This window comes from Carassius gibelio, chromosome A4 (genome assembly GCF_023724105.1).
Source record: "Carassius gibelio isolate Cgi1373 ecotype wild population from Czech Republic chromosome A4, carGib1.2-hapl.c, whole genome shotgun sequence".
NCBI classification, from domain to species: Eukaryota; Metazoa; Chordata; class Actinopteri; order Cypriniformes; family Cyprinidae; genus Carassius; species Carassius gibelio.
The window spans coordinates 25,373,878-25,389,036 of record NC_068374.1 but is presented as its reverse complement, the minus strand read 5'-3'; the positions used below and the strand labels follow the sequence as shown (position 1 = coordinate 25,389,036).

General features: G+C 37.9%; 1 protein-coding gene across 1 annotated transcript; it reads right to left on the bottom strand.

The window, feature by feature from the left end:
• Window positions 1-7,336: 7,336 nt before the first annotated feature.
• On the bottom strand, window positions 7,337-13,073 carry LOC127971039 (plexin-C1-like). Its single transcript, XM_052573801.1, has 6 exons — window positions 12,048-13,073; window positions 11,771-11,896; window positions 11,456-11,590; window positions 10,784-10,884; window positions 8,955-9,120; window positions 7,337-7,528 (listed from the first exon to the last, which is right to left on the bottom strand). The coding sequence occupies exons 1-6, from the start codon at window positions 12,957-12,959 to the stop codon at window positions 7,337-7,339; spliced, it is 1,632 nt and encodes a 543-aa protein (XP_052429761.1). The 5' UTR covers window positions 12,960-13,073.
• Window positions 13,074-15,159: the final 2,086 nt, after the last annotated feature.

Genomic DNA, 15,159 nt, shown 5'->3' with positions numbered 1-15,159 from the left:
GGAGGGATAAGTGAAGGGGTATAAAGTAGAATTGGGATTAGGCCTAAACTTCCTTAGCTGGCGAAGCCAGTACAACCTCTGCTAGGCATTTTTCACAATGGAGTCAATGTGATTGTCCCACTTCAGGTCCTGAGAGATAGTGGTGCCCAAGAACCTGCATTTGTATCATGACATTTGTTCTGTTAGATACACATTTTAACATGTAACTAACTCTGTTTTAAAATTAACAGATTTTTAAACTGCAACTTCTTCTACAAAGTTTACACTGTTCATGTTCATGTTCAGCCATTGGCCCATCCTCCAAAGGACACTCATGTGTGATTGAACTGTAGGATGTTACAAAAAAAAAAAAAAAAAAAAAAAGTTTACATGTATAGTTGCTTTAAGTATACATGTATAGTCATGAAAGTATATACTAGATACAAAGCAGAATACACCAATCCACTGCACTGACAGAGAACCAACCTCCGGTATATTGTAAGAAAAAAACAGAAAACCTACAGGAGCAGTTTGGGAAATCAGACCCATCACACAGGTTCATGGTTCCTGTGTTGAAGGTAAATGAGAAGGCGGGTTTCCCTGTGCTATCCAGACACATAGAGAGAAATAGAGTAATCTGTGTAGGAGTGAGCATTGATTGGTCAGTAGAAACTGCTAATATGTTTTTAATGCAATGAAAAATTGTTTTATTTGAAGCTATAAAATAAAACCTTGCCAGAAGATTTCTCTGCCCAAACCTGAAAAGAAACTGTAGCTGTTTCTGGAAGGGAGTCTTTTGGGGTGGACACCCATGAAGATTTCAAACATTCCTCTTGGGTGGAACATCTAGACAAACAGAAATAATTAATTTAGAGTGTTTATGCCATGTTGTATATTGATTTTTTTCAAACTAGCTAACATATTAAATTATTTTATTTACTTGCAACTAATATCAATGTGACCTGTGTGTGTTCACACACCAGCCGCAGAGAGGATCCAGAGCAGCTCTGCAGTCTTTTAGAGTGATGTATTTAGCACACAAAACCACAGACACAGACACACTCTACTGCATTCACACTTTTCAATATAAGAAAAAAATAACTCTACATGCAAAACCACAAAATGTACACAACAAAGCAAGCAAATGCAGATGCAGGTAACCACTGCATCTCTCGCAAAAGCAAATACTTCTTTCAAAACTATTTTAAATCTTATAAAATGTTGTTTTTGCACAGTAACTCTACACACAAACAAACATCAAATGATTAGCCATATACACAACTGTAATATAAAAACTCCATATTCATCCGGAAGAAGGAGGCGGGAACCGGCGCACAATCAAATAAAGACTTTAATGCCAAAAATAAACACAAAACAGCGTGTCAGTCGCCGTGAGGGCACAAATAAAAAGCAAACACATAAAATAATGTCCCAGGCCTGGTCCTCTCTCGTCCTTCACTGTAGTCGCTCCAGTTTTATATCCTTCCATCTCCTACGTGGGACTCGATACTGGCGGTGGGGCGCAGGTGTAGCTCATCTCCAATCACTACACCTGGCCTCACTCCTCGTTCCCACGCCTCTCGGCCCCGCCCCACTCGCCACATACCCCCATCGCCCCTCGCAGGCCGGGGGGTACCCTCGAGACTGCGCTCTACTCCCCCCTTTCCCTCCGGGGGGGACCACTCACGGGGACCTGCGGGAAACTGGGGGTAGGACAGACGAGGCGAGAGAAAAGGTGATGGAAGGAGGAGCGACAAGGACGAGAGAGGGGAGAGAGAAAAAAAACAAAACAAATTCCGGTTCCCAGACGCACTGCTGCTTGGCCCTCCACCGGCTGGGTGATCTCCTCCGCGGTGCCCGGCGGTGGCACTGGACGGCCCTCGGCGGACGGCACGACACTCCTCCGCCGCCCGGTGGACGGCGACGGCTCCTCCGATTTTGGGCAGCGGCAGGAGTCCCCGTTCCCTGACCCTCTGGATTCCATCACGGAGGCGGCAGGCTCCGGCCCCCTGGCGAACTGCGCCGACTCCTCCGCTCCCTCATGGACGGCAGCCGCCCCTCCATATTGTGGGCGGCCGGCAACGGATACACTGCAACAGAAGAAACACTACATTGTGTCAGAAGAGTCATTTCATGAACTCGAGCCTGCGTTTAACATCACTGAGACTTGACGAAGATAGTGAGCTCATCCTGACTTAAGTAAATCTGCCACAGTAAAAAAAATAATAACATGGATCAGTTCAGATTACCACCTCCATTATTCATGTCGGGGAATACAGGTGAAAACTGGAGAAGATACAGCGGTTCAACATTTACATGACTGCTACAGGTTCAGATTTAAAAAAGTGAAAAGGTAAAAATCTTCATTCTCCTTCATGCTTTAGGAGATGAGACCTTATAAGTATACAACTCACTGTCTATTGAGCCAGATGGGAAGAATGAAACAATGCAAGATATAGTTACTGTATTGGAGAAGTATTGCTTACCGGGAATGTTGTTTTTGAAAGGCATCAGTTCTGGGCCTACCCCATGCCTGATTCGATTACCATCAATGAGTATGTCACAGAAATTAAACAAAAGAGTAAGGACTGCAAATTTGGTTTATTGGAATCTGACATGATAAGAGACACGATTGTGTTGAGTATCAGTGATAAAGGAGTTTAAAGGAGAGGCTCTTAGAGAAACAAACACATGTGAAAAAACACATTTGAAGAGCAGCAGAGGCAGGTACAACACAGATTAAAGGAATGGCGGAGCAGAATAAAACAGTTCATGCCATTAAAAAAAGACAAATGATGCAAAACGGAACAAGAGATATGAAAGAACATCATCTCAACAGCACAAAGCAGTTTCATTCACCTGCAAAAAGTGTGGAAAATCTCGCCTTAGGTGCAACATGTCATGACTGTGGAAAGAGTAATCACTTTGCTTCAGTGTGCATGTCTAAACATAAAGGCACAAAGCCTAAAGGCAATAGAAATATCAATGTTGATTCATTATTGATCGGGTCAGTTGAACTAAAAGATACCCGTGACTCTGTACACAGATGTAGACATTAGAAATGTGTCAGTGAAGTTCAAATTTGATTTTGGAGCTGAAGCCAGTATTATACCTTTCAACATTTATCAATCTCTTCACAAAACAGTGTTGTTGCAACTGACTTCGACAATGCTGGTGGCGTATGGTGGAACTACACTAAAGCCAGAAGGCGTGGCCAACCTTCAGTGTGTCACACCCAAAGTGCAAGTTTGCTTACCCTTTTACATTACCAGACACTCGTCCATTCCAATACTTGGTAAGGAAGCATGTGAATGAATGCACATGCTAAAATGATTTGAGACTGTTGAAAGGATTCTACCTCCAAAGAGGAGCTGATAGCGCAACATCCAACAGTTTTTAAAGGGCTCGGTCAGTTTTCAGATGAACATCATATTCATGTCGATCCAAAAGCAATCCCAGTCATATATGGCTGCAGAAATATTCTAGACAAGCACTGAAGTGTCTTTTGGGCATGATAAGATATCTTGCACCATTATTCCATGTAAGGCATCACTCACGGCTCCTCCCAGACAGCTGTTGAGAAAGGACATTGCATTCCAGTGGCTACCAGAACACGACAAGGCACTGTCTGCACTCAAAACATGCAACAACACATCAGTTCTCAGGTACTACGATCCCAACACAGCACTCTGCAAACAAACAGACGCATCCAAAGATGGCTTAGAATCATGTCTGCTGCAGGAGGGGCAACCAACAGCATATGCGTCCAGGTCTTTAACGGATACAGAAAAGAGCTATGCCCAGATTGAAAAAGAGCTACTGGCGATTGTCTTTTCGACCAAAGAGTTCCATCAGTATGTGTATGGACGCAGTGTGAATGTCCAATCTAGTTAAAAGATATTGGAGGCTATATTCAGGAAGCTGATGAGCAAAGCTCCAGCGAGACTCCAACGTTTGCTCTTACAGCTAAAGAAATATGACCATTGACTCATTGTCCAATACATCCCTGGTAAGGACATGTTAATTGCTGATGGCCAACACACAAGTAGAGATGATCTTCGTGATGAAAGGGTCATTTAATCACTTTAAGCAACAGAGGCTCTCAGGAAATAAATGCTGAAGCAGCTTAGAGATGCTACTGCAAGAGACAGTACACTCCAGTTGCTTGTGAAAACTCAAAAGAAAGCATGGCCGACACATAGAAAGAAACTCAGCCCCTCAATTCATCAGTTTTGGCCTGTCAGACACACTGTGACTGTGCAAGATGGCATATTACTGGTATCAGGGAGAATCTTGATTCCCGAGTCAATGAGATGAATGTTGCAGAAACTACATATCTCACACCAAAGAATCCAGCGCACAAAAATCACATGCCAGAAAATTTCTGTATCTGCCTGGAAATGACCAAACACATAAAACAGATGGTTGAGATGTGTCCAACATGCCACCAGAAAGAGTCACTCATCTCTCATGAAATCCCAGAGCTCCCCTGGTTAAAAGTATCTGCCAACATCTTTGAAATTAGTGGTCAGTCATTTCTACTGATTGTCGATTACATGTCAAAGTTTCCTGAGATGATAAAAATATCAGAGACAAGACAGCACACACACACACTAATTGAAAAGATGAAAGCAATGTATGCAAGGCATGGCATTGCAAAAGAGCTAGTGTGCGGTCACCCTTTGCTAGCTATGAAATGAAGACGTTTGCTGTGGAGTGGGGCATTAGGCTGACACACTCAAGTCCAACCTATCCTCAGTCAAACAGGCTGATGAAAAGATCAATCAAAATGGTCAAACAAGTCATCAAGGATCACTGGTACGCCCTACTCTCCAGCTCAGGTTCTGATGGGAAGAGTTCTGAGGAGCACCTTACCAGTGTCCAATGAAGTTCTGGGACCAACTCCCAATGGTGTTCATCAGGCGCTCCAAACCCATCAGCCTGTACAGTGTGTGCCGAGCAATCTGTACATAGAGTGGTCGGGTTGTGAGAGTTCCGGGGGGAAGTCGTGGCCTTGTGTTTAGAGTTTAGAGAGTCTCGGGCCGACAATGCCATGACTGAGGTGCCCTTGAGGCACCGAACCCCCAACTGCTCCCTGGGCACCGAAGCATAAATAGCTGCCCACTGCTCCGGGTGTGTGTTCATGGTTTGTGTGTGTTAACTGGTGTGTGTGTGTGTGCACTTTGTAAGGGTTAAATGCAGATCACGAATTCTGAGAATGGGTTACCAAACTTGTCTGAATGTCATTTCACTTTTTTCACTTTTAAATTTGCCTAGAAATTAAGGTTACGCATGTTAAAGCTCTAAACTGCATATTGGAAAAGATGTTTGCTATAAGTAAGAAAGAAAATGTCCCTTTAACAAGATCTTTAAGATTTATATCCAGAGTTCATATCCTCCAAAACCAAAAATTATTCAGACACTTTGACCTGACTTTGTTTTCACTTTGTTTTGCTTAAGAGTTTTTTTTTTCTTTAATTGCTAATGAGATCTTTTTAAACCACAGACTGAACAAAATTAAGCATTGCTTGCTAACTGCTTAACAAAGTATTGATGGTTGTGTAACTTTGGCATACAGTTGTCTGAATTTTTGGTTGATTATGATCCATTACATACCTTTCTATCAAATCTGACATGATCAAGATGAATTTGTTAACTTTTCTTGGCATATTTTATTAACATTATCTAAAGTATATAAAATAAACTGTGATCATGGGAGAAATGTTGAAGGTGTCTGAATACATTTTGTTTTGACTGTATATAAAATTTGTATATCGAAGACTATGTAGTGCTATTTTACATTTAATTATTCGGATTCTGTACCTAGACACCTACAAACCTGAAAAAAAAACATAAACATTGTGTAACGAACGAACATACAAATTAAAAGTTTCAAACAGGGCCCACTGGTATAACCTGCACTGGGACCCAAAAACCCCCAAATATAAGCAATCACTGCACATGTAGCCTGTGGTGTCCAGTGCTTCTGCAGCATGTATCACATGGCAAAATGGTTTTAAACATTCTACATTTATTGAAAATTAGAAATATTCAATCTGTAAGCCACAAGATTTTGAAAGATATTTTAGTGTCTGAAGATATTATGTAAATATTCTTTAAGAGATATTTAGATGTAAACTGTTTAAATATAGATCAGATTATGTTAGCCTATTATATTATAATTCTGTTCTCGAAGGGGCTTTTAGTCATGTAACTACAGTAATAATGTGAACGAGACTTTAAAATTAGCCATAAAATATAGATAACTGATTAATAATGCTTCACATTATAATGTGAATGTGAATAATGCTGTGCGTGTGCTGCTGAGTGTTCTGAAATCTGTTTTCTGATGACGTTGTTTATGTGTATTTGTCCATTTAAATATAGACCAGACTATAATAGATTTCATACTGTATATTAGGCATTTTTATTAGTAAATATACTGTTTAATGCAGTGTATGGATAACAGTTATCAGATTAATAACAGCAAAATAATTGTGTAGTTGTACGATGATAAAAATTACAATCAATGTCTTCAACAACAGATTAATTGTATTACAGTACTAATGTTAACTGTTTCTGCAGTGTATAATAAATGAGTAGATAGCGCCACCTGCTGTTCAGACACAGAATGACTCTGACAGGAGATGTTTGACAGTCGAGCTCTTATTCTGGCTACTGTAATTATACATGTAAAGAGATTTATATCATATCTTTATGAATCAGATTGACCATAACATAAAAAACATATTGTTTTTCATAAGTTTTTCATCTTATTATAATTTTTTCCTGGAAGATGCTGAGCATCAGTTTCCCTTCATATATGGCCAGGTGTATTGTGTGGACTGAGGCAGAACAGATTCTTTGTATTACTCATCCCGAGAACATATTTCCCAACCGTGATCTGAAATGACAATGAAATAAGTTTCTTTTTCTTTTACAAAGTTAAGTAAGATTTACATTAAACTTAACACAGCAGTGTTATGAGGCCAAGTGAACTTTAAAAATCCATGGAATTACCAAACAATTGAAAATATTAAAAACATACTCACAGTGAGTGAATCCACTGCTGAGACGGCTCCTGATTCTCTTTTAATCTTACAGATAATAGCATTGGATGCCATGTTCTCCAAAACACATGGATACCGCTGATCTCCCTGTAGACCCATCACAGTCACCTCATTCATACTCATATTCAACATATCTGCCTTTTTCTGAGAAACAGAAAGTGTAAGATGATTTGGAGGCTGTGTGTTTCACATGCTGATGTTAAGAAATATAATAATATTTACTAAAAATATAAAGTTTTTAATACCCACGCATGCCACAACATGCAGACTGTGCACTGATGCTAAACTCACTGTATCACTAAACTCACCTGAATGTTCACCTGTAGATCATTGGCCACCTGTACAGTGGTGAATCCAGTGAATTCAGGATCAGGTTTATAAGAGAAATAATCCACACAGTCCACAGTGGAGTTCCCAACATTCAACAACAATCTAAACTGACCACTGCCATCATAAGGACCAGAGACAAACCACACATCCTGGGAAAGAGAGACAATGAAAATATGATTCTAATACAATACATGTGACATTTAAAGCTGCATGTAGGCTGTGAATACTGTTAAAGTCAATAGTCGATATTACAATTCTGCCACAAAGAAGAAGATAATTATTTTCATGTTAACTGACATGAACTAAAATTAAAATATTAAAATATATATAAACTAATATATATATATATATATATATATATATATATATATATATATATATATACTATTTTGTTTAAATAAACATAAAAAAAAACTTAAATCAATTGCTTGAAATGTTTGAGCATCATAAGTTGGATGTCAGTAAGGTGATGGAAGTTGGAAGACTTTAAAATTATAAATAGCAAACCTCTATGTATCCGATAAACAGCTGTGAGCAATGCAGAAATAATAAGCACACATCTTACCTCAGAGCTTGTGTTGCTTTTTTGTGAAATATGTGTTTGCAGCACTTCATTAAAGCGATGGACAGTAACTGACTCCGCTAATTCCAGATTGCTCCCCTGAACATGAATCTTCCTTCCACCACTGCATAAAGCCATTAATACATAATAGAAAATACTTATTTATTAACATTTGAATTGCCCGTTATTTTAGCATATGTGGCTTCTGCATGCACTCACAGACTCACAATACCACACATTTCAACAACCAATGGAAGCAAAATTCACAAAAAATCCTAAGAATAGTCTGGCTGTCAGAAAACAGGTTGCTCTTTTTAAACCTCTAACAGTTTAAGCAAGACTAGTCTAAAGGCCTGTTTACACCAAGGATGATAACGATAACGATAATGATATTGTTCTTGAAATTCTTTTTAATATTAATGAATAGTAGTGTCCACAACACAGCTATAGTTTCAGAATGATTTTTTTTTTTTTTCCAGATGATGAATGCTAAAAACATTGACACCCAATCAGAATCAATCCTGCTGTAATGAGCTTGAGAATTTAAAGTGGAAGAAAAGTGTGTGCTTAACATAAACAGATCTTATTGTCCACTGGTGTAGATGCTAATCTACATTTACATTTACATTTGTTCATTTAGCAGATGCTTTTATCCAAAGCGTCTTACAAATGAGGACAGTGGAGTTAGTTAATCTAGTTGTTTTTATAGTTACCCGGCCTTAGTGTCACATGTGAGTTAGTCAACTGCTGATCACAGAAATATGATAAAACATGTAGAAATGACACAATGATTCATTTCTGCTTTTCCTTTTTGCAAATTTTTTTTTATCTGCTCTAAAAGTCTCATCAGTTCATTACTTTGTAGATAATATTTTCCACATTAACAGCATTCTTGCTAATGTAATGACTAAAATGTTCTGTATGACATTGGATTCATTAATTATAATGTGCAGTTGTCATCTTGAGGAGCTGATGGGATGTGGAAGACAGCGGTCTGACCTGCTCCAGCTGACTGTGGGCTGTATTCCAGTGCAGCTGGGCTGAGAACTGTAAGTGATGATGCTGTTACCATGACAACGGTCGTCAGGAGTAACAACACACACTTTCACTGTTCCTTTAGTTCCACTGGGAGGAATGTGGAACCTTAACGTGTCACTGGAGCGATCAAACACTGGAGATCTGAAAGAAGAGATATACAGTATGATTTATCTGAATCTACACACATTCATATATACACCACTAAACAAACACAGAGTCTCACTCTTTAGGAATGCACTCCAGATCCCCTTGAATACGGATTTTAGTAACAGATTCCAGGTTCCTTCCTCTTAGTAAAACATTGTTTCTGCCATGGAAAAAAACCTTGTTCGGCTCCAAAGAGAGAATCTCTGGCTACAGAACAGCAAAGGTTGCACTCAGTAACGAAACAAGAACAAAAACTGAATATAAACAAAATAACAGAAGTTAAAATGAATTTAATTACTATATAAAAAGTTATAACTGATTATATAATTTATAAATATAATTTGTATTACTAGTAGTATTAGTATTATGAATAAACATTGATAAAATATATTGTACGTTTGAGTAAATAAAATATTATATATAGTTTTTAAAGAATGAAATAGTTTCTCAAATGAGGAAACAAAATCCTCAAACTCTTATAAAGTCATATTCATTTCAAATAGGAACATACTGTAAAAACAACATCCCTATCCTGTGACACTGGGCACATAATCAGTGTGACACTTACATTGTAGACCATCTCAGAGAGAAGATATTTACATTCATCCTAAAGAGTAAAGAAAGAGCAGCTCATGTCATTCCTGAGTTCATGACAGTTCAGCGATCAACACTGAATTAATATCAATTTATAAAGTTTTTTTTTCCCAATACAGATATACTGAAGCCCTAGAATGTAGGTTACACATTGTCTCACCTGTGTGTGTAACTGCAGCCCACTTCCATGTGTCCAATCACAACGCTTGGAGGAAGAGGACCAGTGACACCCAGATGAGACACACTGCACACACCTGCATTTAATTCATGTTATTGATTATTTCATAATAGGAGTTCAGTCTTTCAAAACTCTTATATACTGCATTTTCTCACTGTGTATAAGAAGCATTTGGTGAATTTTCTGTGATACTGGAGCAGTTTGTCAGCGTCAGTGTCTCTGTGATCTTCTGATCCTCAATAGTAACTGATGCAGAGACTCTTAAACCTGAACAGATAATCAAATATTTTTTTGATAATAAATAATCATATAGAACATAACATGTTCACTGAAGGAGAACCAACCTCCAGTGTATAGTAGCTGGTCAGAAAAACTACAGGAGCAGTTTGGGAAAACTGCAGGTGGATCAGACCCGTCACACAGGTTCATGGTTCCTGTGTTGAAGGTACATGAGAAGGCAGGATTTCCGGTGCTTTCCAGACTCAAGGAAAGAAATATTAAAATCTGTGTAGAAGAGGGCAATTGCTGATAAAAAGCAGTCTTCTTTTAATTAAATATTACATATGAACTAAATGATAATAAGTCAATAATTGTAGATGTCTACCTTTCTAGAAGAATTTTCTGCTATCTGAAAAGAAAACAGCCGTGTCTGTAGAGAGTTTTTTTGGATGTACACCCATGAAGTATTTGAACATTCATCTCGAGTAGAACATCTAAATAAAAACAGGATCAGACAATATATCACTACAGAGCTGTTTGCACACTGCTCATCTTGTCCGTATAGATGATGAGAAGATAACATACTGTTCTACAATTAGGCATATTAATGTAGATGCAGAACAGATCTCATGTGTGAAACATCACATGTGATAAAAACAGGCTGACCTTTTTGTCTTCACACACCAGCCACAGAGAGGATCCAGAGCAGCTCTGCAGTCTTTCAGACTGATGTATTTAGCACATTGAACCACAGACACTCTTCTTAACTATATGAACAACATAAGCAGAAAGAGACTGTATGACGATGCGATCTAACACACAGTAAAGTATCAGTAACAGTAACTGTACAGTAACTGCATAGTTTAATTCAGGGCTTTCCAACTGTGGGGCATGGGAGAATTGCTATTTGTCATATACTACCATTCTTTTTATATTGCTCCTGAAATGCAATATTACTTTTTCTTAATCATTTTAGAAAAGTAATTTTTAGGTTGCACTTTATTTTACAGTATGTGTACTAACATGTACTTATAGTGAACTTACAGTGTATTTATCTAAGAAAGTTCTGGTAATACAAGGCAACTACATGGGGTAGGGTTAGGTTAAGGGGCAGGTTCAGAGTTAGTACATAGTTATTGTAATTACTATAATAAGTACATAGTATGTACACGAGAAACTGGACTGTAAAATAAAGTGCTACCAATTTTTATATAACTAAAATGTTATATACAGAATTATATTCATTACTCAACATTTTTTAAATGGCTTCTACTATAGTAGAATATATACTATATATAATTTTTTATTGTTTGTTAACTGGAAATTTGAAAACTTCACCTGTTTCTTAAGAGCGATGTAAATATGTTTTAAATCTACTGGATCAAAGTGCATTCTGGGAAACACTGCTCGTTCATCATCAGATTTGAACAACACTGTTGGACAACCTGGAGTGAATTTCTCGTCCAATGCAAGCTAGAAAAAAACAAAGAAATACAAATCATGAAATATGACTGTAGTCATTCAAATGCAGAATTAGGCAACAGCTTAGAGCTATATGTGCAAATGTAAATGGTTTGCAGGTATTTAGAAATGAAACGCCATTGAAACTAGTGAATTAAAGGCATGTGTGTTAGAGAGAGAAGTGAACGAGACCTTTATGAGTTGACCATCACTGGTTCCTATGAACAGCACAGTCCAGGATCCACTTCTAACTGCTGCCACTGCTGACATTGAGCTGTACTTGAACACCACAGAGAGCGGCTGAAGTTCAGTATCACTCTGAAACACAAACATCAAAATTAAACTTTATATGACTTTAGTTCTGTATACATTTAATCATGCACAGATTCAGGATAGTCTATCTTTATAGTAACATGTTATTCTTATTTTAAAAAGTGTGTATATTAAACACATGCATGAAATTTCCAACCTCAGAACCACATGGATTTTCACCAATAGCGCAGAAGCCCTTCACTCGTCCTTTTACATGACTGATGTTGTACAGAGCCAGCACGCTGTTCTCCGGATCCTGCTGATTCTGTGCACTGAACACACCTGCCCAAATAACTCTGTTCACTGAGGGAATAACGGTGCTGGCGACGAGCACTGGACGAGCTTTATCACTGCAGCATCGTATCCTTGAAGCCTGTAGGGATTTGATGATTTCTGTCTTTCTTCCTTTAGAGCTGTTCATCCACAGGACGAGCACTTTCCTCTCGGAGTCAGTCTTTGTGTTGAGAAATAAGTAAGATTCTGAGGGTGAAACTCTCTGGAATCCATCAACAAACTCCACATCTCTCACAGTGCTCTGAATGCTTGGATCTGCTCCGTCTGCTATTTTTGAGAAAATCCCACCATATTGAGAGTTTAAAGTGTTCCACAAGCTAACAACAGAATACCTGGTATCTTGAGGATTTGCATCGTCGTCTTTTTTTCCAACCAAAAGGTACCTACTGTTACTTGTACCGGCTATGAAGGCAACAGATTTCTCATCCTGTCGAGGTCCTATCAGTGTATCACTTTCATAGTAAATACTGTTTGTAATATGATTTATATCAAGAACTTCACAATATCCTTCTTTAAATGTCCCACACATTATCAAGGTGCCGTTTTCATCAAAAGGCACCAGAATGTTAACTCTGTTGTGTTCAGAGGCTTTAGTGATGTCTTTCCTCTTCTCCTCATAAAGATTGAGTCTCATCTGATGTAGTCGATGATCAGTAAGAACAAATAACTTACTGTTACCAACTACAAAGTCCTTGATATCTCCATCGAAGTCATGCACATCACTGCAAATGCAATATTTCAAAAGTAAAAGTATTCCAAGTAAGTATTCTCTCATCTTGCATATCTGATGTGCATCTGAAGTCTCGAGATCTTGTCACAGAGATCAACTTCTCTCAGACGCGTGCACTCGTGAAGTGGATGGAAGTGAAAGCAGCGGCTCTGAGGATGCAGATGACTTCCGCGCAACACACCAACAAATCTATAGCCCTGATTGCGACATGTTTTGCGGGGTAAGTTAAACCATTTCTTGGTGAAACACATTTTATGATCAAACACAAAAGGAAATACAAGCCAGGAGCAAGTCTGTACTCTGTTGATTTAATTTTGTTGACAGCAGACTTCTATATTTATAGATTTAATAGATTTAATTTTGTTAAGTTCTGCAGTTCTAAAGTTATGCTGCACCCTTGTGGTACATAAACAGATAATAGAATAGAGTTTATTGCCATTTAGATGTAATCTGCGATTTGATGAGCTTTTGTTAAATTATTTATCTATTTCTATTTTCTATCTAATTATAAGCTTCACAACTTGTATCATAATTATTTATAGATAATCATAATTTGTTCATCTGTATAGCATTGCTGTTGACATTGTGTTTATACAAAAAGACAGTCTCTAATTGCCATCTACAGGAGTAAGACATAGACTATAAATACAGAAACAGACAATGAAATCCCCATTAATAGCCTACTACACTAATTGATGACCAGAGTTATCTGATATCTGTATCTTTACAAAAGGTACATCTTTGTTCCTTATTTACCACTAAAGGGTATATATTGATAGCTTAAAGGCACATACAATATTATACTGAAAGTGTACAAATTAGGGTAAAACTTTATTTTAAAGTGCCATTGTTACACGTTACATGTACTTCTATTGTAATAGCAAATAAATATGTATAATTACATGCAAGTAGCCATAAGCCAAACCCTAATCCTAACCCTAACTACATGTATTTAATAAATATTACTTAGTACTTAAATGTATAATTATAATAATAATAAACTTTATTTTATAAAGCGCCTTTAAAGGCAACTTCTCATAGCGCTGTACAAAAACAAGCAATACAAAGCTCAAACAATAAAAGTAACATCAACAATCAAATGCTAATTTAAAAAAATAAGTCTTAAGTCTACCTTTAAAAATGTTGTATCCCTGTGCTTCCCTAAGATCAGGAGGCAGAGTATTCCAAAGGACAGGAGCATATGAAGAAAAGGCCACGTCACCCATAGATCGTAAGCGTGTTTGAGGAACAACTAACAAGTTGGATTGTGAAGAACGCAGTCTCCGAGTTGGGGTATAGGAAGTTAACAACGCAGATAAATAATAAGGGGCCAAGCCATGCAATGCTTTATATGTCAGCATCATAATTTTAAAATCCACTCTGAATCGGACTGGGAGGCAGTGTAAGGACTCCAAAACTGGAGTGATGTGATTGCTTACCCTGGACCCAGTCAATATCCTGGCGGCCGAGTTTTGTACATATTGTAGTTTGTTAAGTGTGGATTTAGAGACTCCGGCTAGAAGGGCGTTACTTCGTAATCTATCCTAGAGATGACAAAGGAATTCATCAGCTTTTCAGCTACTGTGAAATTTAGCATAGGACGTAATCTAGCTATATTTCTGAGGTGAAAAAAGGATGATTGAACTGTACTCTGGACAAAAGAATCAAATGAAAGCCTGGTATCAAAAATAACTCCAAGATTCCTCACTTTAGCTTGAGTAGCCAAGACATCAATAGTCAAAGATAAGGAACCAGCTTTTGAAATTTGATGACGGGAACCAATAAGCATAACTTCAGTTTTACCACTATTCAGAATTAGAAAAAAACTGTTTGATCTATAGACTTCCACTTCCGGAATGTTACAGTTCATTTTGTAGGCACACTTGAAAGATGCATCTCCAGATTAAAGAAAACAGCTGAGTGATCAGATAATCCAATGTCAACAGATAATAACTGTGATACAAATGAACCATTTGATATGACAAGATCCAGGGTATGGCCTTTACAATGAGTTGGGCCTGTTACCAATTGTGAGAAGTCAAGACAGTCAAGAAGCGATAAAAATTCCTTTGCAACCGCAGAATCACTTTGGTCCACATGTATATTAAAGTCCCCCACAATAAGAATTCTATGGAACTTCAAGCTCAACATAGACAGAAACTCAGCAAATTCTGATGTAAAAGTTTCATGTGTTGTCTTAGGTGGTTTATAGACTGTTGCAATGATGGTAGATGTAGGAGCAAAA

What these genes read in the sequence shown, in the direction of transcription:
- LOC127971039 (XM_052573801.1), bottom strand. Translation starts at nt 12,959, where the DNA reads ATGAGAGAATACTTACTTGGAATACTTTTACTTTTGAAATATTGCATT. An exon ending in AAAATCCATGTGGTTCTGAG is followed by an intron (nt 11,897 to 12,047) that starts GTTGGAAATTTC and finishes TTTGTGTTTCAG; the next exon opens with AGTGATACTGAACTTCAGCC. An exon ending in ACATCGCTCTTAAGAAACAG is followed by an intron (nt 10,885 to 11,455) that starts GTGAAGTTTTCA and finishes TTGTTCATATAG; the next exon opens with TTAAGAAGAGTGTCTGTGGT.